Source organism: Oryzias latipes, chromosome 10 (genome assembly GCF_053564925.1).
Source record: "Oryzias latipes strain Hd-rR chromosome 10, Olatipes_Hd-rR_3.1".
NCBI classification, from domain to species: domain Eukaryota; kingdom Metazoa; phylum Chordata; class Actinopteri; order Beloniformes; family Adrianichthyidae; genus Oryzias; species Oryzias latipes.
In genome coordinates, this window is record NC_136246.1 from 13,779,110 (window position 1) to 13,804,067 (window position 24,958).

The 24,958-nt window shown below is 36.7% G+C and overlaps 1 protein-coding gene across 9 annotated transcripts in view; it reads left to right on the top strand.

Moving 5' to 3' along the window:
• Nucleotides 1–24,958, top strand: part of atp11c (ATPase phospholipid transporting 11C (ATP11C blood group)) — a 59,959-nt gene that overhangs the window by 15,733 nt on the left and 19,268 nt on the right. For all 9 annotated transcript variants that reach the window (XR_013658517.1, XM_078953984.1, XM_078953982.1 and 6 more), the window contains 6 exons: nucleotides 5,555–5,674; nucleotides 8,287–8,376; nucleotides 18,289–18,369; nucleotides 19,469–19,576; nucleotides 20,786–20,914; nucleotides 21,786–21,874. Coding sequence is in view for 8 of the 9 variants with exons in the window: in XM_078953984.1 (XP_078810110.1) it covers nucleotides 5,555–5,674; nucleotides 8,287–8,376; nucleotides 18,289–18,369; nucleotides 19,469–19,576; nucleotides 20,786–20,914; nucleotides 21,786–21,874 (617 nt within the window). In the remaining variant the exon portion in view is untranslated. The remainder of the gene's footprint in view (nucleotides 1–5,554; nucleotides 5,675–8,286; nucleotides 8,377–18,288; nucleotides 18,370–19,468; nucleotides 19,577–20,785; nucleotides 20,915–21,785; nucleotides 21,875–24,958) is intronic.

Genomic DNA, 24,958 nt, shown 5'->3' on the forward strand with positions numbered 1-24,958 from the left:
ATGTGGCAAAAATAACTTTGTTTTTCCTTATGTGATAAAAGTAGACCACAGCAGTCCAGTTCTGAGGTCTTTACACTGGCTGCCTCTCTGCCAGAGGATAGAGACTTTAAAGTTCTTCCTTAATCATATTTACAAACAATTGACCCACTGGAAAGTGCTTTACAAATAAAAATATAATGTAAAGCCAAGTTTTTATCAATGTAAAAACTTCACAAGACTTGTACTATCCTATTCAAGAGTAACTTCCTTTATTGGCCAAGAATCCTTCTTTCCTGTTCAAAATTAGAGTGAGAATAACTGTTTTTTGGGGACATCTAAAATCGGGTGCTTGCATTTAGACATTTAGACCATTGTTTTTCTCCAATTGTTACATTATAGTAGGATATTTAACTCTCAAACACAATAATCTTGGTAAGTACTCTTCAGTGTTTGATACATGAGCCTTGTACCCAATGGTTTTGAGATGAGCATTGTAACATTTATCCACTCCACATCATTTCACTCATTTAGTTTAAGTTGAAAGAATTTTTTCCCCCTCATTTTACAGTCATTTTAAATTAGTGATTTATTCCTGTTTTCTTAATATTCATTGTCTGTTTCTCTGTTTATATATACCGTATTTCCATACGTAGTATTCAGCTGCTAGCATAGTCCTTAAAAATGATTGCTTTTATGAACTGTATCTCAAAGACGTGTGACACAATAATAATCTATAAATTAAGGTTTCTCTTTCTGAACCTGGAAGTAGATTCTTCAGAAAGTCTTTTAGACCTACTTTGACTTGAGAAATATTAAGGTAGTTTATTTTGCCTTTTATAAAACTTAAGGTAAGTCACTACTTGTACAATTTCTTGTACTTTAGAATTACTCAACTGAAGGATATTTTGAAAATCTCTGCATCGTTTTTAAGATAGGTTAACTGTTGTTGAAGGCTGATGAAAGATGGATCATTCTGCTCCTTTCTCTCTTTCACACTCTTCTCCTGCTCTGTTTCTTCCTTCCTCCTCTGGCAGTCAGGCTCCACTGCAGTAGTGTTAGTGAGCTGAACCGGTAGGGGATGGTTATAATATCCTGACGGAGGTGTGAACATGCTGCTCCAACAATATAGAGCTATGTGTGGGCTGATCTGTTTCCTCTGGCTGAAAGGGGAAAAAAACATGGAATCATTTAATATCTTAAAACCAATTTTAATGCCTTGATTTGATACTGATGTATTAATGGTCTGAAGCAATATCTGTTTAAACTTGTGTGCTGTGGGCATTGCTATAGGCTTAAGTTTTTGTGACGTAACAGCAGGTCAGACATGAATGTTGACCAGCTTGTTGCCAAGGTGGGCATTATTATTTGGCTTTTTTCCAGTTTAAATGACATTCTGTCTTCTTAGTCCATATGCTGCTGTTTTTTCTTTACTGGATGAGATTCCCTTGTAGAATAAGTCAGTATTTTATATTTACCAACTTTTTTTTTTACCTGGATATAAAAAAAAAAACTATAAGAAATTTTAGTAATACATGACTGAATGGAAAAGCTGTTATGTGAAGCATCAATATGCTTGCCCTGCTTTCAGTTATTTTTTTTTACTGCAGTGATTATCATTAACCATTCGTTGTAACATTTAGTCTTAGTAATTAACACTTCAACGAATTTTGGTGTTAAGATGCAGGACCAACGCAAGTAAGAGGGATTAAAGTATACGCCTAGTTGTCTTTCCACTTAAAACCCTTTTTACATGCACTGATTTTGATTATAAATAACATGACACTAAATTCTAAAATTCGCTATTTTATTCTTATAGATGTCTTTTATATATGAAGCAGAGTCCAGGAAATCACACAAAAAAAGTACCTGATAATGTTAAACTGTTGCTCTTCTCATTGGCTCTCCCTTAAAATTTGTATAAAACAGAAAAAGAAGGAAAAAAAATCCTGCTGTTATGTTGTTTCTCATTTATGTTTGATTTCTTGTCCAGTCTCAACTGGAGAAGAAAAGTATTTGTGTTTAGTTTCCTCCTATGACTGTTTGTCTCATACAATAAATGTTATTGTCCTGTTTGAAAACTGGGGAAATAAAAGAACAAAGAAGTCAACGATTTGAAGCACATTTCATGTCTTTTAACACTGTACTGTGGTCCAATTTAGTAATTTTTTTTTCTTTTTAGCTGATGTTATACATATATATTGGGTGTTGCATACCACCACATGTACCGGCTCACCCATCTTCCTTTGTAAGACTTTTGGATCTCGGCATTTGTGTTCCCTACTTCCCTTGCCAGCATGTAAGGGTGTCTTTGTCCCAAAACTTGGCTCCTGGTGGAACCACCGGATTATAGGTCCCAAAATATTTCTGAAATTACTTCTTTTGCTCTATTGATCTATGTTGTAAAATAAATTAACTATTATGTTAAAATGCATTCACTCTACACATAATACACCCCTCTAAACCACATAGTTTTTGAGTAATCTTAAAAGTACTTCTACCCTACCAGGGTTTTAGGTGATGGGTTACTTTGCTAAACTACCGGTAATCAAAACACCTCAAATCTATTTGACTTGATCAAACCTAGGCCAAGTCAAGAGGTTGAGATGAAATTGTGGGGCAGAGACACGAGCCTCTTTTATGATATGAATGTCCTGTTTCTGAAGGACAGGCTGATGGACTGAGAAAGAAAATAAAAGATAGTGTTTGTTTAAGGCAACACAACTTTAAAAAAAGGGAATAGCCTTGGGTGTCAACCCATCTGGCTCTCACCAAACAGCCTTGACTTTCCATAAGCGTGTTTCCAAAAACCACAAATAGAAGTACTGTTGCTTCTTTTAAAGCTTTGGGATCAACATGAGCAAGATGACCTTGTTTTCTTTTTTTATTATATATAAGTTTTAGTTTTAGCTCCACTACAAATTCCAGAGTTTTATTTAATTCGTCTAAACGAATAAAGAGCAGAAATGGTTGAGAAAACATTGGTGGCAACAGCAGAAATAGATTGTCAACTTCTAAGCTGATTCCTATCATGTGAGAAATCAGGGAACGCATTATGACTGTATAGCCCTAATTCAGCTAAATACAAGTGAACTTTAAACTGCAGTTGCAAACATGCTAATGTTAGTGGTGAGAGATTTACCATTAAAACTGACGAGAAATTTTTTATTTAATTAAATAACTTGCACACGGCACTAAACTACCTAAATGACTATTCAAGTTCTTTTTTTTTTTCAAGGTGTTGCACATGTGAATAAAGGTATATTTGATGTATTCAAGCAGAGAAACACACTGTCCACTACACACTATGCAAGAGCATTTGATTCTTTGGTTCTTTTTTTGAGCCGAAGGGAAAAAAAAAAGTTAGTTCAAAAGTAGACTTTTATACCTCACCAAAAACTCATGGAAAGTCCTCCAGGGCTCTCTACTGTATAATGTATTGTAAGCGCTGTCTACTTGTGAAATTTGCTTGGATGGATTAAGGGATAGAAGGGGAAAAGGAAAGTTCTTTAGGAATGAAAAACATTTGTTGTAACTAAAAGTGGTTGCTTAAAGCAACAAAAAAAAATAATGTCCCTCTTGTTTGTTTTGGAACATTTAATCAGTATGACCCACATAACTTTAGTTGAGTGAAAAGTCCGGAACTAGTTGTGAGATCCTCCAAAAGCAGCGCTCCAACAAATTAAAAAAGCTACTTTTTGTCACAACCGTGAAAGACAGAACGCATTTTTCCTGTTCAGCCTGCATGACAAGCACATACATTGTAATTAAGTTTTAATGTCAAAACTTTAATCTCAAATATAATCACCTTGATTTCTTCAAAATATCATTTTACATCCCTTGTTGGATTTAAAAATGAAAATGATTGAGGGATCATCAAAATACAGTTGATTATTTTAGTTTGATAACTCTTTTGCAATACGTCCTTTGCAGTGCGAGAATGTATTCTGCATTTGTCATTTTTTATTGACTTCTAAGTATTTAATTAAGATGATATATGGAAGTAGATTTACAAGGACGTAATGCAAACTTTCATGGGTTAGGGTTAGTTGCCATTGTCACCATTTTAACTCAGTTGAGGTATCTGCAGTAAGTACAGTTGTTTTTTGTCAAGAGTTATTGGCTAACAGATTACAAAAATTACCTGTAAAAATCTCATAGCATAATCAAACATTTCTTTTCAATCTGTTGTAAACCTTAAGTATAGCTGAACAGTGGAAGGAAAGCTAGGTAAGGCTGTTAAAAGTGTAACTCAGCCAAATGGATGCTCCCAACATTATAATTATGTTAAGATCTCAGGAAAGGTCAGAGGCCAAACTCTGCATCTAAATGGATTTGGTTGGTGTTGAAACAATGCAGCATAAACTCTATAAGCTGCAGTTAAACCATCATTTTTGTTTGCTGAATAAACAAACAGTTTTGCAGTCATAACTGAAATTAAATTTATAATAATAAAAGGTAAACATTTATAGGTAATGCTCATTCCTGCATAGTAAAGCGGAACTTAAATTGATTACATCTCAACTTTACTACCTGTTGATTACTTGGTTAGTCTTTGCTCATGCTGAAAATCTATGGAGAAATAAAAAAACATGGACACAGTATCCTGACTTATTCAGAATACAGAAATTATCAAGATCTTCTAGTTTTTGTAATTGTCTACCCACAGCTGATGGATTTTATGTGTGTGGGAGGCTGGGAAATAAATTGAGGTCATGGAGAGAGCAGAGTCGGCCGAGCTTTATAAATGTACCCAATGCATTTGGGATGGGAATCACACTGTATATACGTTTCCTGTACAATGACACTCCTTCAATATGTGTTTCCATCATCTAACTACTAATCAATATTGGCGTTAATACTAATCCTATGAGATTTTCCTATTTTGTCGTCAAGAGGGCAGCTATAGTTAAAATGTACTCCAATAAATAAACTATAGCTGTATCCTGTGGGTTAAGTTTATCATTTTAAGTGAACGGTTTTTTCGTTTACAGCTGATAAGATATTTAGAGCTCTTGAAAACTAAGACAATGACCTGGCTTTTGTTTAACCTCTTTTGTGATGCACCCTGGATTTCTTTTTATAGAAGAGGAGTGCCCCAGCAACTTTATTTTAGGGAAAGTGCATGTCTGTACTCAAGGATAATTAATTTGATGTTAAGTTAGCGAGTCAATGCACATATATGTCTTTACGCTTCTAGAAAGTTATTGCTATTCAACAAAAATTTAAATGTACGATACTTGGACAGTAAACAGTTTTGTCCACTTGCCTACGTCATACTTTACTTCCCCCTTCCTTAAATAATTGCTTTGCACTAAACAGTTTTCCAGTAGAGTACTTTCAAGCATAAAACGGGGTCCTCAGGTTTTTCTGTCTTACTGCTTCAATCCAGGCTTTGTCAACCTCTGACATTTATCATTAACACAACAAATACTTTAACATACTGAAAATCTTTCTAAAACAAGGACTTGTTGAATTTAACATGTCTTCTTTGTTGTCATCTCTAACAAGAAAAAAATCTTTTTTTTCCCCCCCTTTGGTTTCCCCCTCTCTCACCCCATGTGTCTTCCACCTTCAGCTTGGTGTGGATGAGGGAAGCAGAGCCAATAGAAAAGTTGTTGTTGGTCATCGACCATGTCCAAGCAATGAGGAGATCATCCCACCAAAGTTCTGTGACAACAGGATCGTGTCTTCCAAGGTAAGTTGCACTGCACAACTTTGTTTGCAATTGACTTTAAAACAAGCTTTGTTTTTTCTCTTACTCAAATGAAAAAAATGCAAAAAATATTCAAAATCCAATGAAATCTAATGACTGACCAAATTTGGATGTTGTCTGGGCTGTATTGGTAGCCGCAAACTTGGAGCAGAGTTTGTGCAAATATGCTACAGACTTGACTTAAGGGTTACTTTCTCGACCTACATTCTTTGTGTCAGTAGTAGTTTTAATTGTGTCGGCATTCATTTGAAAGGGATTGCTGAGTTCTACCAATGCACATACTCACTGAAATTTTTGTTGCACATTTACTTAAGCGTTCTGGATTGATGTGAGTTGAATCAGCAATCTATGGATATGTTATGGTGCTAGTGTGGTTTGACATACTGATGGCCGTCTGCTTGTTGGTGGCTCACCCACATAACAAAAAAATGAAGGATTTGAAAGAACTAGTATTCATTCATAGAGATGCCATGCTACTAGTGTTGCTAGTACTGAGCAGCAAAAAGACTCTTGAATCAGTTCCTACAGAGTTGATCGCTACGATGCAAATACATCTCTGAAACCAACAATTATTCTGTTATTGAACAAATGAGTTTATCAAGAGACTAATATTATCTACTCCAAGAACCGAAAAGCAAGGCAGATAGATTGATACAGTTCAGACAACACGAACCAAGGCTTAAAAACATGAGATAACTGTAAAATGCGTTTGTCTAATACGTGTGGTGGCAAATCCAGTGCTGTGTCAGAATGACCTGTTGACAAAGACAAATGTCATTCGCAAGATAGCAAGTCAAGATCTGACCCAACAATGAGCATAAATGCAAAAAGTTAGATGTCTTGGATTACAATTTGATAGGATGTTTGGACTTTCTGGAGGTTAAGACAAGCAAAAATATCTATTTAAATTGCGTTGACACTCTTCTATCTGTATAAACCTCTTTACTGTTAAAACCTCCAAAAAAGTCGGATTTTGCTCTATATTTGTTCATCAGAGTAATTTTACACAACAGTTGTTAGGCTATTATGTAAAATATTGAAATTCTGAATACATTTCTAAATCACTTACTGTTTACATTACAAGATTCCTGAACATTCTCCATAAATATCTTTGCTTCCAATCCAGAGTGAGTTTTAGCCTGTCAAGAACAATTGATGGTCACGGTGGAGCAGTGGTTAGCGCTCTTGCCTCACAGCAAGAAGGCCTCCGGTTCAAGTCCCGGCTGGGGGACATGAAAAACACAACATCAATGGGGGACCTTTCTGTGTGGAGTTTGCATGTTCTCCCTGTGCATGCGTGGGTTTTCTCCGGGATCTCCGGCTTCCTCCCACTGTCCAAAAACATGCTTCATAGGTTGATTGGCAACTCTAAATTGTCCATAGGTGTGACTGTGAGAGTGAATGGATGTGTGATTGAGGATATTCTACCCTGCGACAGACTGGTGACCAGTCCAGGGCATCCCCTGCCTACGCCCAAGTGGCCGGGATAGGCTCCGGCAACCCCCGTGACCCCGAAGGGGAAAAACGGTCAAGAAGATGAATGAATGAATGAAAAAAACATTTATGCTTTCAGTGTCTGAGAACATGCACATAGCGGTTTCCAATGGTAAAGGCAAGCATGGACAGGTGTTGTTTTTTTCTGGTCAGGGAATATTATAAATGAAAGGAATGAGGAAGGGTGGGAGAGAAAGATGGCAGATGGATTTATGGTGCTGCAGTGGCTCCTGCTGAAGAGGGGCAAATCAATTGGCCACTTGACAGCGCGTCAGGGTAAACAGTCTTTAATTACCCCAGCTGTAGTGTTTATGTTGCCTCTCTGCTTCAGCCCGTCATCTAGTTTTTCTCTTCTGCATTGACTCACTGCGTTTCCTCTCCTACTGTTGCTGCACTTTCATTCTCAGTCCCCCTACTGCTGCCAACCCACCCCCCACATTTTCTCATTACTTTTAACTCCTTTTTTTCCTACAAAGTGGGATGGGCCATTCTGCTGCCGCTGCATTTCAACCATTTCCCATGCAGGCACTCTCCTAAGTCGGTGCTGCCTTGCTGTTTCTGTGTGAGTGTTTCAGAGGGTACACTTGTCTATATTAGGATCTTTAGTGTGTTACCTTGTTTTACAGATCTGTTGCCAATGGGACAGTATTGAGCATTCCCCTAAGAATTGTAATACCAGTCATGACCGCTTAAAAAGGACAAAAGCAATCTGATAAGTTCAATAGCTCTTTATTCAAAAGTAGCCAAAGAAAGTAGATAAGTCAGCCACCAAAGTCAGCTGAATACCTGAAGTCCCCATGGTCCGCTTGTGTCCCCAGGCTGTAAAAAGAACAAAGAGTGGAAGCTTTTGAAGCTGTGTGCCTATTTTACTTCTGTAGCTCAAACATAACAATTGACAGACTCTGTGAAAGTCAAATAATGTTCAATCTTTCTGGGCTTGCTAAGCCTTTACTATGGGTTCCAGAATGTTCTTGAAAGAATGGCATGCCTTCTAGCCAAGAAGCAAAAAAAAACAAACAAACAAAAAAAAATGGACCAGAAATTGTGATGTTTGTTTTAACTGATGCTGACTTGAACCCATTTTTCCCCCTCCCATGCAGTATACAGTGTGGAACTTCCTACCAAAGAACCTGTTTGAACAGTTTAGAAGAATTGCCAATTTCTACTTCCTTATCATCTTCCTGGTGCAGGTAAGCCTATGTTTTTTAAATGTGCCAAGCAAAAATATATATTTTTACAGATTTGGTGGATGACAATGATGTGCTAAAGTGTGTGTTTTAACTGTATGTACATTTGTGTAGGTGAAGTGGGACTTGGATCTCAGTTCTGGAAACTGCGTCAGGAAATCTACTACAAATAAATTACCTAAATTATGCGTGTATGTTAAAAAATAATTCAGAACAATTTAAAGTCCATTTAACGTGGGACTTCATAGATCTGGTCTGTAGGTTTATCCTCTTAATAATTTTTAGTGAGTGGCCAGATCATAATCAGTGAGGGTGTGTACAGTCAACTTGCAAATTTTGTGTATGCAGGAATAAAAAAAAAAATTGTTTACAAAAATTGTGTACAAAATAGTTGCAAAAGAAGAAGATGTTGGAAACTTGTTGTAAAATTAAAATTTAGAGTAATTTAGGGACTGTACAGCATCTGCACGAAGGATGAACTGATTTATCATAATTGTATAAATGGAGTGAGGTAGTTTGCTTATAGATTGCCAAATTTAGGGTCAGAGACAAAATGAGTTCAGTAAAGGCACACATACAAAATCCGTAATCAGAAAATAGGTCCAATTTGCCAAAAATAAGTTTCATAGCAAATAAGTTGTGGAAATGTACACTAGTCATCTTTAAATTGACAACACACCTGCTCACATAGACTACTAATAGTCTGACACTCACATAAAGCTTTATTTCGTGACTCAACGTGAGTCTGTCACTCATTTTTATTCTCTAAAGATGTTCTTTCATTTTTGGTGGCAGTTTTTCAAATTTCTTTACTCTGCAAGACCCAACAACCTTCTGCAGTGTCTTTGCCTTACTTTCAGCCTTTACCCCCTGGCCCTGTCAGTCTCTCGGCCAGCGTATTTGCTGGGATTTGTCGCTCAGAGGAATCAGAAAGTTCACTGGAAATATGCTGCCAAGTACTCTACAATTCTTACAGAACACATTGTCCCTTTTTTTTTTTTTTTTTAAAGCTTGAACTTTCTTTACCTGGGTAACCTCTGATCCAGACTGTGTAGTCTCCAAACATAATATCAGCAACACTTTTATAGTTCTGCCTTGTTACATATTCAGGTTGAGTGTGTTTTTGGAGAGTTGGGGAAAATGTGATTTAATTATATACAATCTTATTTGTTTTCTTTTATATAACATCGATTAACACTTTGAGGAAAACATTTATTACATTTTTTGTAGAAAACAAATTGTCGTGAACTCCAATAAAATTCAACTTTATCTTTTGTTTGCCTGATGGAGGAAAATGTTTAGAAAGATTGATCAGAAAAATCTAAAATAATAGAATTGGTTACAGTTGTAAGTTAATAGCTGTCTTTATTTATTTATATGTATCTAGTCCATTTCATGGAGAAGAGCCCTTATCAGCAAAAAGCAGCTCCCTGATCAGCCCTCAACTATCACGTTCAGACTAATATTGGATCTGAATACTAATATTGGACTAATATTGGCTCTGATTAGGGTCTCGTTTTACTGCCAAAACACTGAATGGATTTATAACTTATTTTGGTTTTTATTTGGTTTATATACCAGTAGTCACACCTCAGATACAGGAGCAACAATGTGGTTTTTATCCTGGTTTTAGAACAGAAGAGCAGTTTTACACTCAATTAATTGGGTGCTGGAGTGTTCGTGGGAGTTTGCTCATCCACACCATATGCGTCTTGTGAATTTGGGAAAGGCGTTTGACCATGCTGCCCATGGTGTCCTGTGGAGGGTGCTCTGTAAGTATGGGGTTTGAGGAGTCTTACTAAGGGCTGTCCAATCCCTGTATTACCAGAGCTGGAGCTTGGTTTTGCCTAGGTGGCAGTAATTCTGACCTGTTCCAGGTACACTTTGGACTCCAGCGGGGCTACCCTCTATCGCTGGTTCTGTTCATAATCCTTATGGACACAATGTTAAGGCACAGCCAGGGGCTGGAGGGAGTCTGATTTTGAGACCATAGGATTTCCTTTCTGCTCTTTGCAGATGATATTGTCCTGTTGACTTCATTGAGCCGGAACTTCTAGTAGGGGTAGTTTACAGCCGAGTGTGAAGCAGCTGGGAAGGGGGCCACCACTGGGGCCATTCTGAGGCCAGTTGTACTTTGTCTTTTCTAGTCGCTGGAGTGCCCTTTCCTCAGGAGTTCAGGTATCTTGGGGTTTCGTTCATAAGTGAGGGAAGATCCTAGCATGAGATCAACAGGCAGATTAATGTGGTGTCCGCTGCCTTGCAGTTCGGAGAGGTAGAAGAGGGAGCTGAGCAGGAGAGTGAAGCTCTCAATTTTCAATACTCATCTTTGATCTTGAGCTCTGGAGTATGACCGAAAGAAAGATGTTTCAGATACTATGCTGTTTTTTTATTGTTTTTAATTTAAGTTAGACTTTGACTTGTTTAAAAAAAAGGCTTTCAGACAACATGTCAAATGAAAAGAGCAATAGAGTTGGGTATCACTGCAAAAATAGTAAATCGATTTTATTATGTTTTTTTTATTTCAACTTTTCATTTGAAACCAATGTATCTATTAACGTGAGGTTTTTCTGTAATTAATGATGATAAATAATGGTGAAACTTTCAAGTCATATTTTTCATGATTAAAAACTAACAGTATGCAGTTTTTTGCTTAAGAACTAATACAAATTTGCATGAAAGGCAAATAAATTCATACATTTGATGACTTAACATAACTTTGTTTTACAAAAAAGTAAAGCTTTCAGTAATAAAATGTTAACTCTTGCATGAAAGACTATCAGAAAATCTGCCCATGCCTGAAAAACTGTTTAAAAGCGGAATCCTTGCTTGAAAAGGAGTGGGAGGAAGCAAGCTTATATAATCCCACCCCTACTGAGTAAATTCATTTTATAGTTTTAGACAGTTTTTGTAATCATGGATTATTATTATGGATCAATGGATTTTTTATTTTCAAAATAATGATTGGTTTGCTTCTGATTTCTTGGTGTCTTTAGACACAAACCGACTGCTTATGATACTCTGTTCTTTGAACTGGAATTGGAGCACTCCATGTCATGCTAGGGAAGTTTCCTTTTTGTATTCTTGTCAACACCATCAAGCAGATTTAACAATACTGTTTATCATTTTAATATGGGCACTGTTCCAAAACAAACAACTGGCATTGTCTACATTATTAGTTCGCTAACATGCATGACGCAGGCTTTGAAAAACAGCAGTTTGCATGCAGTGAACGCACCTCATTGCTAGTTTTTTTAATCAAGTTCATACAAGTTTTCTTTTCTCCAAGGTTCAACAATAAAACTATAGAAATGTAAATATATACATTTTTAAAACATTTTATTTTTTATTTAATTGACATAGACTTTCTCTGCTTTTTAAATGTAAATTTTTGAAGATTAATGTTTAATCAGGTAATAAGTTCCAAATTAAATCTTTCTGCATTAACCCAAATTATAATTTTCTGTTGTCATTTGTTTTTGGTGTACAGTATTTTGCTTTTATACTTGTTCTTACAGCAAAAGAAATCGCATGTTGGTGAGGGCTGCTCACCAAAACATGGTTTTCTTTTCCAAATTCTCTCCTCTTTACGCCAAGTGGACCTGAACAAAATAAAACTTAACCAATCTAATGAGTTCAAAAGAGGACAAATGCAATTTGCTTTCACATCTGCCCTTTCTAAATCTGTCTTTTTTCGTATCCATGGAAATAGGCTGTGGTCTTTTTTTAGTACCAAAGCAGAAAACAGCCCCGTAGTGTAAACAGGCCTTGGCACTGGGCCTGAGTTCTGTGGGGATGGTGGTAGGGAATGTTTTTTTTTAAGTTCGGTTTTCCCTTGAAACTGACATCTGCCTTGATTGGTGTGGCAGTTCTCAGTAGTCTGTTCCTACGATGAAGTGAAAATGATCTTTAGTATGTTTCTAAAAAAAAAACCCAATTGTTTTCTAGAGACAGATGGTCAGATGATGTGCTTTATCCCCAGTTTCAGACTGACGTCTCCTCAACCTACCTTAAACCCATCTTCAGATTATTAGGGTTTCTCCTAACTGTTTATCATCATTGCAAATATTTTCTGCACGCTTCAGTTGAAGCAGTGCTTGTGATAAAAAACAACCAAAAAAAGCTATCACGTTTGCAGTATTTAGACTGACTCTTTTTAAAAGGATTTGCTGTGACTTCATGTTTCCACTGTTTGTGCTAGAGTATGCTATATGTTCATGCTTATCCCCATGATCCGAGTCAGTGGGTGTCCTCTGTTTGCTGATAGTGTTTACCCATTCTTCAGGGAAGTTGGCATTTCTTCACTAATCCACTCTCCAGAGGGCTACTTATTCTAACCAGTTTCTCCCCCTCGTTTTTTTTTTTTTTTTTTTACCATGCACTGTGTTTAATAAAGGCATGGAAACCGAGCCTTCATGTTTCATTTTTATTTAGCAGACCAAAAAAAACAAAAAAACAATCATGCCTAGCTAAGAAAGTGCAAGTACTCTATCAATAGGGGTGCACGGATGATCCGTGATTCATACGCATCACTAGCCATGGACCACCCCGCCCATGCGCACCTCGCGAGCGCATCATTTAAATCAATTGTCCATTCAAACCGAACGCAATTTGTTTGTCAAAGTAATGTACACTGTCTTTGATTTGACATGCATCAAAGTTGCTGCTTGACGTTTGTCCTGAAGTGTATTAACCTGCAGCACCCGCCGCGTGTGGGAGGAGCTTCGGTCAAAAGCTTTTCTCAACTTCATTATGGAGGACGCTGATGATGAGAGATCCAGTTTATTAATTTCGAAAAGAAATGTACAAAAGCATCACTGCACGTCGCTTCAGAAATCAGTCAGACACTCCCCGGTGAGGAGCAGCAGCTGTCCCGCACAGTGGTAGGAGAAAAAAAAGCTGCTCCATCTGTAAACAGGGGGAGGGGCTTTTTAGCAGTAGAAACACAGTGAAAGAATGAAAAGTAGTAAATTCTAACACCCCCTGATGTTTTCAAAGCACATTTGTTCATATGGGCATCTTTTCTATAACGGAATATCTTGAGTTCAAAGATCTCATTAATGTTTTGTTTTTATGAGCAAATTTTTAATGTTATACTTTATTTCCCAACATTAAAATGTTATACTTGTACTTTATATATGCTTTACTAAATCTATGTTTTAAAGCTTTAAAGAAAAAATAATTGTAGACTTTTATTTTGTTTTAGTTTTTCTATTTTACTCATCCAAAAAAGGATCTGAACTGTGATTTTAAAACTGTGACACAATCCAAAGAGTGAGTTTTTTTGAACCGTTGCACCCCTGTCTATCAACCATGTGCCATCTAAATTCCAACTTTGTTCAATCATTGCCTTTTTCCCCTTTATTTTCTTTAGGAGTTTGTTTCTGTTCATCTTTCTTTTTTCCTTTCTGCCTCACATAACCCCCCTCCATCTCTCTGCAGAGCTGCACTGCTGACGTCAGCAACCAGGGAGCCCTCTGTACTCCTAAGCGACACAAATAGACACAGGCTGATTAAAAAAAAAGTAGCACTCTTCTATAAATAGCTTCTGCATGCCTTTGCTTGAATTTGATCGAACGGGAATAAAGCATTGTGAGAGAGGGTGAAAATGAGAACAGGAGGAGAGAGTGACTGGGTAGGAGGACACCAGGACCCACAGCGCTGCCCGGGGGACTCTGGAGACCCGCTATCTGTCTATCTCTATGACACACTTCCCAGCTCAGATGAAGGGCTTTGTGCTGCTCTGCTCTGCTCTGCTGCTCTGATATCACACCAGCACTTCAGCAGCAGGAAACTTTTAACTCCAACTGCAGAGATTTTTTAAGGGAGCTTTTCTGTTGGTCTTATAGAAGGAATAATGAAGATATAATTGTAGGTGATTTCTAATGTAATAAGAAACACAAGCTCAGATGTTTTTTAGTTTTAGTTATTTTGCTTCAGAGCAAACTCCTGTAGAAGACTTGACTATTGTTCCATCCAATCATAAATGTACTAATCATATCAAAATTGGGAGCAAGTTGCCTTAAAACAGCTGTTGAGACACCACTGATAAAGTTGGCCTCTTGAAAAATGATATGCTGTCTTTCTAATGCAGACTTTTTTGTGTTTTCCTGTTCAGACTACTTGATGCTTCAGCACACAGCCATTAGAGCCCTCTTTCAAGGACCATTATGGCCGTTTCAATTTTACCTTAAATGTCAGAGCTTATCCACAGTTAACCTTATCATACAGCGGAGAATACTTTTGCAGGGGTCGGCATGAAAACTTGTTAATATTGCTAATTTAGTGACTTATTGAATTAGTTTATAATTACATTTTGATTGATTATACCCTTTCATTTAATTTAGAACTTGCTGACAAAGCAAGTTTCTCTGTGGCTGGTTATAACTATAGACAATGTTCTACAGAAAGTTATTGGGCCGTGCAGATGAAGGGTCAATGAGCAGAATATGAACACGTCTTTCCAAAACCAGGAACATATTTGGCTAATCAACTACCTCTTGCTCTTATTTATCACTCTGTTATCTAGAAAAAAGATCCTGCTGCTTTGTAGTTCAAATAAACCAATTCATAAACACAATTCTTTATCTTGTTCTTTACAGCAGCAAACATTAATTGCACACTTTTGACAATAACAACCAACTTGTAAGACTTATAAAAATATTACATTTGGTAGTGATTAAACAGACGGTAAAATAACAGAGATTTGGTGGAGAAAGAAATTTGTAACAAAAAAATAAATCAAAATGAAGAATACTAGAAGAGTAAAGCATCGCAACAACACAGGACATGATCTGGTGGGCTGGTTTCAGTGTACAGTCGCACCTTTGGCTGCATCTTTAGCTTCCTGAAGAAGTACACATGCAAATAATAATCAGAAGAACACTGTTGGCAAAATATAACTAGATAACTTCCTTAACATCATATTATTAAATACAGAAAAGTAAGACTGCTTGACTTTACCATGTGGCTGTAGGATTAATTTTAAAGCTGTGACGGTAACACTGAAAAAGACTGCAATTCTTCCGTGGTGACTCTTAATGTTCCTGTCAAAATGATCAAAATTATTTTGGAATTTGATTGTAAACTCATAACTACCAATAAATGAGCCCTGATCATTCTCCTTTAGTGTTTTTTTTTTTTTTTTTTACAGATGCTGAACATACTGCTTTACTGTAGTCAGTGTACTACATCTGATGTGGTCATCTTGGCCATTATGTGGATTAGATTATGAGGGTAAAGAGAGATTTTCTTTAGAGTACTCTCTTCTGGTAACTCAGTACATGAGAATTAAATTAATACAGGTAACCCATAGATCAAACAATAAACAAGCATAGGACATAGTTTATGGTGACTCTGGAGTCAGTTTTATCCTTTTATTATTGTCTCTATCCTGGTCTGCTCTTATGTCTCTAAATCTCAACCCTTCCAAAAATGAATACATGGGTTGAACAAAGGCTTTATAGCCACTGAAACACAGCTAGTAAAGGCTGTTTTAGAGCTGAGGTTTACCTGTCAATGTAGGGTTTCATTGACAGTGGGTCAATAAAAAGACTACCGCTCTAGGTTTGCTAAATTTCAATGTTGAATGCAGAGTAGTATAAGATGTAAGCTATTCTTAGATTGTAAGTATGTTTATTTCTGTGGAAAAGTTGCCTTGTTTTACAAATAAGTGGATGAGAATGTTTTTGAAACAAGCTACCAAACAGCCATCTGGTAAAGTGACCTGGCTTCACTTACTTCACTTGAAACGTTTTAAAGTGATGGGGCTACCCCTAATTTTGACATGTAAACAGGGCTGTAGCAGTATTCTTTTTGTCAGACTCCTTACTGGCATTCCATTGTCAAAATTAGCTTTCTGAGTTTTCCCCTCCTTAATTGGAATCTTAGAAAGGCATTGATAGACAAGTAGCGTGTGTGTGTTATATGAAGGTGTTTGAGTAGATAAAGACTGGGGCTTTGTTTTCACTTCATGTTAGGAAACTTGCACTTTATATTCAGTTGAGGTGCGAGGGAGGAAAACACTGGAGACTGCATCAAAATGCATCCCTGACAACAGAGGTGAGCTGATGTCTCTCTGACACTTTGTAGCTCTTCTGGTCAGAATATCAATGAGCTGGATTGGTTGTGTGTACGAGTAATAATTCAAACATCTCTGTGAGGAAACAAGTAGGAAATGAGGAAATAAGTCCGTATTCTGCAAAACCTGGAATGTTGGGGAAATCCAATTGCTGGTTTTGAAAGAACTCTGTGTTAAGGTGCTTGTGTTTTTGAGATTTACTTGTGTTGGACCTTTGTAACATACTTTATTAAGCTGCTTGGTCATTAGTTCAGAATTATTACAAAAGTAAGCCCTGATAATGCTGCCACATGTCCTGAAACTGGGTCTGGTTGTTCCTGTAATACATCTGGGTGGGCAAGGGGAGTTTGACGAAGTCCTTTTCTGTCTACCCCTCACATCTAGACACAGTTGTTGGCATTCCAATCAGTATAGTGCTTAACTCAGGGGTGTCAAACTCGTTTTGGTTCGGGGACCACTGTCTGATCCCAAGTGGGCCGGATCAGTAACATAAAAGCCAAAATCAGCTTTGTTTTTATGTTTTTTTTACTCAGTTGGAAAAAATGCCTCAACCAAAATTGTAGCCTAATCAGTTATTATTACAAATTAACAGAGGCCAATGGATCTCAAATAAAATGCATTTCACTTAAAAAAAAGGTTTATTCAATTTTACACAGACTGAGTATTTCACATCTGACACTGAAGCAATCCCGTTAATAAACTCAAGAGGTGCTACGGTAAAGAATTAAACACATTTCCTAAAATGTAAATGTGCAACTCAATGAAAAATTAAACTAAGTTAAACTTGCAAACATTTGTGAACATAAGAATTTGAAGTTAACCTCCTTTCTCTCCTGAAACTCACCCATCCATCAATATCAGGATTTAGATCCTGTGCAGAAACACATTTACTGTCATTCAAGTGTGCACAACACATTGAAATGTCCAAGAATCTATTCGTGGTTTGCTGCCTAAATTTTGTGGTAACACCTGCTCTTTTCCTGACCTTTAATGGGGCGCCATCAGTGACCAGACTGACATCACATGACCAGTTTTTTCCAACATAGTCTGGCACAGTAACTAGAGAGCTGACTATGTCATCAGCCGTTGTTGTGTCCATCAACTCAAGAAACTCCGCTGTGACGGTCTCTTTAACACCTCTAATACATATGCACAGTTGTGCAATATCTGTATCTGTGCTTTCATCAATAGTGACCAAAAGTAGCTAGGTGTCACTGCTCCATCACTGACGTCATGGTTGCAGTAAATGCAGACGGTTATTTTGTCAGTCCAGCTAATAGTTTGTAAATCTTTGCTTTTCTTAACTCCCCCTGCAAATGATGAAACTTTTCTTTATGGTGAGTCTCATAGTGGTGCTGAATGTTGGATTCTTTGAGAACCTGTTGCTGACATACGAAGCATGCAGGTTTTGCATTCAACTCCGTGAACGAACAAAACTCTTTCCATTTTTCCTGGAAAGCGCAGCCCTCTCCATCCTTTTCTTTTCGTTTTGACAACATTTTGGTGCTTAGGGTGTCACTACTGATCATCCTTATAATTTGTATTCTTCATGACTGGGCCGGATTAAACCATCGGCTCGCGGACCGTATGTTTGACACCCCCGGCTTAATTCATTTGACTAAAAGCTCTGTCTCATGTGTTCCCTTGCAAGAATTCGAAAAGCTCCTGAAAGTGGACTACACCCTACATTTACAGAGAAAAGCCATCTTTAAACAGTCACCACACATCGCTCCTCCTGCAGTGTTATTTTATGTACATCTAAAAGCACAGATTTTTAAGTTGGGGTTCATTTGTCTTAAAATTAAGATTCAAAAACATGTTTTTCTTTTTCCTTTCAGGTGATAGTGGACACCCCCACCAGCCCAGTCACCAGTGGCCTACCTTTATTTTTTGTGATAACAGTAACTGCTATCAAACAGGTAAGACATGGCTTAATTTGTCAGAAATGTGCTAGTAGTTGATACTTTTTTTAAATATCCAGCTAGAACAGCCAGCCATGTCCTCATTTCCTGGTTGTCTCCCATTTCCACATAACACATTAAATCCCTCTGCTTTTATAACTCCCCTGCTGTGATTTTAGTTTGAAGGATCAGAATAATCATCTCTTGGGTTTCGCTTTAATGTGCTCTGCTGGGGAGTTCTGATTGGTGTGAAGATGTATTATCCTCCAGAGAAGTGTCAGTGAAAGAAAGGAAGAGCAAGACTAGAAAACAATACAAGTTATCATGCAGTGTCTATTTATTTGGTTTTACTGCTGGGGCTTTGAAACACACAATAGTGGGTGGGCTTCCTTCCTTAATGCTTTGGGAAGCACTGGAACTCCCTTAGCCAGGCTTTGAAGTCGGACACCTGGGAAGCATGTCTGGCAATATTAGTCAGGTGTAGGGGAATTCTACTGGCCATCTGTGCAATGCTTCCTCTTCTTGTTTCCTCCCTGGCACTTCTCCACATTTCTCAAGTAGAGTTATACCAGATTCTGGCTCAGCCTGTAGTGTCAGTGTGTGTCCTCCCTTTACACCCCTCCCATCACTGCACCATCTCCCATCAATATCTTGATGTTTGTTGGAAGAAAACACAACATTTTGAGCCTATTAAGACTGCAGCATATTTCTTATTTGTTTTATTTTTACTTTTTGCTTTTGCACCACCTGACTCAGGATTATAGTTTGAATGCACTGCTGGGCATGCTCACCATCAGATTTTGCCCCTTCAGGCACACAATGACGAAAAAGTCCTACAATTTAAAATGTATGCATGATATAGTCTTCTCCTAAGGATACATGACATCGTCTTTTACACATTTTACTTTCGTTGTTCTTTTTCTGTCATGCTATCCTTTTCTGAAGCCAAAACTCTTTCCTGGCTCCCCCCTCCTGGACAGACACAGCTCAACTGTGCCACTTTGTGTTGATGTCAAAGCTCTTTGTGTCCTGTGGGAACTAATACCAAATGGAAAGTTTGTTCTTTTTTGTTGCACTAAGCAAATAATACAATTCTGATTTTGAAATATTGCCATAGGGATATGAAGATTGGCTGCGGCACAAGGCTGACAATGAGGTGAATAAGTATAAAGTGACGGTGCTTGTGGACGGCAAGAGGATAGAAAGCGAGAGTGAGAAGATCAAGGTACTTTTTATGAAAGATTTTTTTTTCTTGGATCAAACATAAGCTACTGGTTCATTGGTGTGATTGTATTTGGAATAAATTCACAGGCAGAACATGCTCTGTCCAGACCATGATCTGCCTGTGAATATAATAAGCCTATTAGGTATTTAAACATGGATCTAAGGTCATTAATCTATCAACACTCAGATGTTACCTGAAACCTGAAAGTTTTTTTAAGATGCAACAAAATAGGCCAGTTTCATTACTAGAACTTTTTCTCTTTCTATTTTAAAAGAATTGATGTTGTTCTTTAACAGGTTTCAATCACAACTGGACTGACAAGTTTTTTTTGTTTCATTAATATAACACTTATTCTCTCTAATATCTAGTGAAGAACCTTGGGGTCAAATGTGGCCTCGTCTTAACCTTAAGTTGCCTGTTTAACAGATATAAAGAACTGCATATCACAAAAGTTTTCAACCTTTTTATCCTGAGATATGTAGTAAATGATATGCATTCATTTTTATTCAGACTCTTTAGCTGTACATCAAGACTCATTTAATCCTTGGTTTACATTCTTTTTTGTTTTTTACTGTCAACACCATCAGAGATCAGTGTTCCCATCCAAGCTATGTGGCCCTGACTTCTAGTAACATTTTGAATTCATTTTAAATTCCTCTAAGCTTCTTTAGTCAAAACATCCCATTTATACATTTATTTGTTCAAACCAAATCTGTGCTCTCAGGCTTGGGTCCTGCTTGTGGTTTCTGGTCTGTTGAAGCCCAGATGTGGTGGCAGCTCTTCCGTTTTTGTTTCTTCTCATGTAGATACAGCTGCATGTTTTGGTTTGAAGAAGCTATATTTTCTCTTGACGCACATTTTAAATACTTTTTAATAAAAAAGAATAATTTTAATTTTGGTTTGTTTCAACATAGGATCTTTATTGTTTCACAGCATGTTATTCATTAGCAAGCAACAGATGGTTAAATAACTGGCAAACAGTTAAGACTAAAAGTGAAAAGTGACTATTAACCAAACAAGTTCTTCTTACTTAGTTAGTTGTGCCTATTGCCTATTCACCTAACCGGTAGAAAATTAACTTTAGTCCCTTTCAGTTCCATAGTCGAAGACATTTCCTCGTTGTCATTATTACATGAAAGCCATCATGGCCTCTTCCTTCACCCAAAGGAGTAAGCTAATCCTAACCAGTTTATCACTGGATCTCTTCAGGTGGGAGACATTGTGGAAGTAAAAGAAAACGAGACCTTTCCCTGTGATTTAATACTGCTGCAATCTCATCGAGATGACGACACATGTTTTGTGACCACAGCAAGTCTGGATGGAGAGTCCAATCATAAAGTAAGATGCATTCCTATCCCTACCTTCATTATTTGAATCCTATGTCTTGAAAAAATATTACTTTTATGGCAAAAGAGTTTCCTTTTTCCTAAAAGGAAAGCTAATTATATGTTAAGCTAATTATATTGTCCAGCTTTATAAAGTGAAGTTAGACTTTAGAAAGTCATTTAGAAAGTCTATAGGAAACTCATGTACATTTTCAGTGCTTTTTTGTTCGGTTTGGTGTTAGAAAATCTGTATATGTTAAAACACCTAAATACTGACTTGTTGAATTACTCAGTAGTAAACAACACCCAACTCAAGAAATGTTGCCAAAATGTTACCAATAGAAAAAGAATTAACAAACTACGTTAACAGTTTTAAATTACATCTTTTCACAGTGTGGTTTAGCGTCCTTAAGATAACTTAAGCAAATGAGACAACTTGAAGCCAAAAAAAGTGACAGCGATAAAACATTGTAGCACATGGAGACGTAACACTGGTGTGTTGAGTAATTTGTGCATCACTGTCAAGAGGCTTTAAAAATGATAAAGTGGTTAACATCCAAGGAATAGACATAAAAGTCTAAAAAGCCATAATGTATCCAAAGAAAGCATTTGAATGACTCTTAAAAAGATGAATGACCTCTTCAAAAACTGTAGAATAGTCTTGCTTATAAAAAAAAGAATGTATGAGCTTGTCACCTTAAATAAAGAGTGGGTTTGTGTGATTTTCACCCTCTCATGATAAAATCCATTGTCTTGCTTCTCAGTAAGCATTGTCTTTTTGGGTAACTTTAAACTATAAAAGGCACATGGGTCTATATGACTACCTGACCCAACTGAGTCAAAACTCTTCCTCTGCTTTGTCTCCGACTCTTCCACATGTCCAGACTCATTACACAGTGCCAAACATTGAGAGCGATCTGGAATCCCTCACCGCCACCATTGAGTGTGAACAGCCACAGTCTGACCTTTACAAGTAAGTCCCAACACATTTACACTGTAGTGATCAGAGGCCTGTGGTTTGCCAGGCTTCCGACTAACACGACTGTCAAAAATCAGACACTGAGTTTGGAATAGAAAGATTTGTCTTAGATCAGGAATGACAAAATTTGTCTTCAAACAGAAATCTCAACTTTTCCCCCCTTTTAGTAGAGGACATTTGCTTTCCTCTCGGGATAAAATGATTTCATTTTGCTTGTCGCTTGTGAGCTATTATTAGATTATATGATTTGCAGAGTCAATGAAAACAACAGCATGTTTCAGGCAGTAATTAACTTCCCTCCATTCCTCTGCGCTGATGTTTGAAATGTTCTTTAGGTTAAAAAAAACTCTGAAACCTAAAGTTCTAGCACACTCCAGTCAACTTCAGAGCGGTGAAGGCTGTGATGGATTGATAACAAAGTGATGTGTAGTGAGACGGTTATTGTTTCTGGGGTGTCTTGAGGAGCACATCGTAGAGATCACACTATGAGCACAACCGATCTTGGCTTGTATTGCATTTGTTGTCTTCATGCTGGCAGTCTTCTGGATTCCTTGAACCCTTTAAAGACCCATAGTGATGAAAATTGGGCTTTTAATTTTTTTAACATGTTCTTGTGACAGTTTTCTGATGATGGAAGACATATATAAAGACAATTAAGCCTAAAATTGCATTTCAAATGAATTTCCAATGAACTTCTGCTGCTCTGCTTAAGCCATGTTCTAGACCAGTGTTTTTCAACCAGTGTGCCGCGGCACACTAGTGTGCCGTGGGAGATGGTCAAGTGTGCCGTGGGAAATTGCCCTCATTAACTGATCTAAAAACATTTTCCATCTCCAGGAAATCAGCTCTTTGTTCATCCAAACAGACCCTGATAAAACACTGAGTAGTTAGGAATATAAAAAATCTTAAAATTACTTTTTCTTTGTATTTATTTAATTCTATTAAAGACATTTTGATAAGAATGACTGTACCGCGATTTACCTGTAGCTATAACAGTTTGCGGAAAAGTCCCGCCCATTTAACTGTCTCCGCCAATCATTCTTGAAGGCTTAATCACATGTCATCAGTCTGACCAATCAGAAGTGCTTAAAGTCTTCACTTCCTTGTTCTCAGTGGCGCCTCCAGAAATTTTTCATGGGGGTGGCCAGTGGGGGGCCACATTAAATCTTGGGGTGGCACACAAAAACCATGAGCTATATTTTTAAAATTCATTCTACCAAACGTAGTAAAACAACCTGTAGAAAACCAACAGAAAGATAAATGCCTACTGATATTTTGTAGAACATGAACTTATAGTAGATACTACTAGTATAATAACTAATAGATACTAGTAGATACCATTAGTAGATACTACTACTGATATATATATATATATTTTTTGTTTATATTTAATGCTTTGGTGTGTCTGCTTGGGGTGTTCGGCTCTTGACTGAGAGATATCTACAATAAACAAAAAATGAAATCTGCTGTTCTGAAATAATAATAAAAATATCCTTCTAATTATTAATTATATCTGTAGACATTTCTATTCAGACTTATAATCATGAAACATTTTTATTATTAGGGTAACATAATTCTAACTTCACCAGTTGGTCCAGGAACAGGTGGAGCCCCTGCTTATGCTGAGTTCTGCCTTGCTTCTCTGACCAATGATGCTGACTGATGCTGAGAGTCTCATCTTTGTCTTCCTTATTCTCTTCTGTCATTCATGCTGCTCTGTCTCATCTTCCTCCTCCTCCTCACTACTCCTCTGTTGCTCCCCTACCATCTCTTTCACTCCTTCTGCTGCACTTTTATTCTTAAAATAAGAATATATGTTGAATTTCTCTTCATTCTCTGAAAATGGACAGACACAAGCATCAACTAATGACTATAGGTAACTCTGTGCAAACAAAAACACATCAAAATGTTGCGGTAACACAACAACCAGTGCTTAAATAGTGCCATGAAAATGAGTGGCTTGTGACAGGGACATCCTTTTTTTACTTATTAATAAGAAGTAATGACACATCCACCGCCGCTGATGATGTGGCGTATTTGCACCAAGTATTTGCACACTGGGTTTACATGTTTTGCAGACCGCATGTTTTTTACACCTTTGCAGCTGTATTTATTTAATATTTAATATTTATTTCTTTATTTAATAAGAATCTAATTTTTGATAATAATTTTTCATAATAATTTTCTGTGATATTTTTAATTATTTAATATAAATGTCATTTGTGATGTCCTTTATTGATGTTATATTATACAGATTATTTCTGAATGTCGTGTTGCTGCCATAGATAAATGATATTTCCCCATTGTGGGATTAATAAAGTCATCTATCTATCTATCTATCTATCTATCTATCTATCTATCTATCTATCTATCTATCTATCTATCTATCTATCTATCTATCTATCTATCTATCTATCTATCTATCTATCTATCTATCTATCTATCTATCTATCTATCTATCTATCTATCTATCTATCTATCTATCTATCTATCTATCTATCTATCTATCTATCTATCTATCTATCTATCTATCTATCTATCTATCTATCTATCTATCTATCTATCTATCTATCTATCTATCTATCTATCTATCTATCTATCTATCTATCTATCTATCTATCTATCTATCTATCTATCTATCTATCTATCTATCTATCTATCTATCTATCTATCTATCTATCTATCTATCTATCTATCTATCTATCTATCTATCTATCTATCTATCTATCTATCTATCTATCTATCTATCTATCTATCTATCTATCTATCTATCTATCTATCTATCTATCTATCTATCTATCTATCTATCTATCTATCTATCTATCTATCTATCTATCTATCTATCTATCTATCTATCTATCTATCTATCTATCTATCTATCTATCTATCTATCTATCTATCTATCTATCTATCTATCTATCTATCTATCTATCTATCTATCTATCTATCTATCTATCTATCTATCTATCTATCTATCTATCTATCTATCTATCTATCTATCTATCTATCTATCTATCTATCTATCTATCTATCTATCTATCTATCTATCTATCTATCTATCTATCTATCTATCTATCT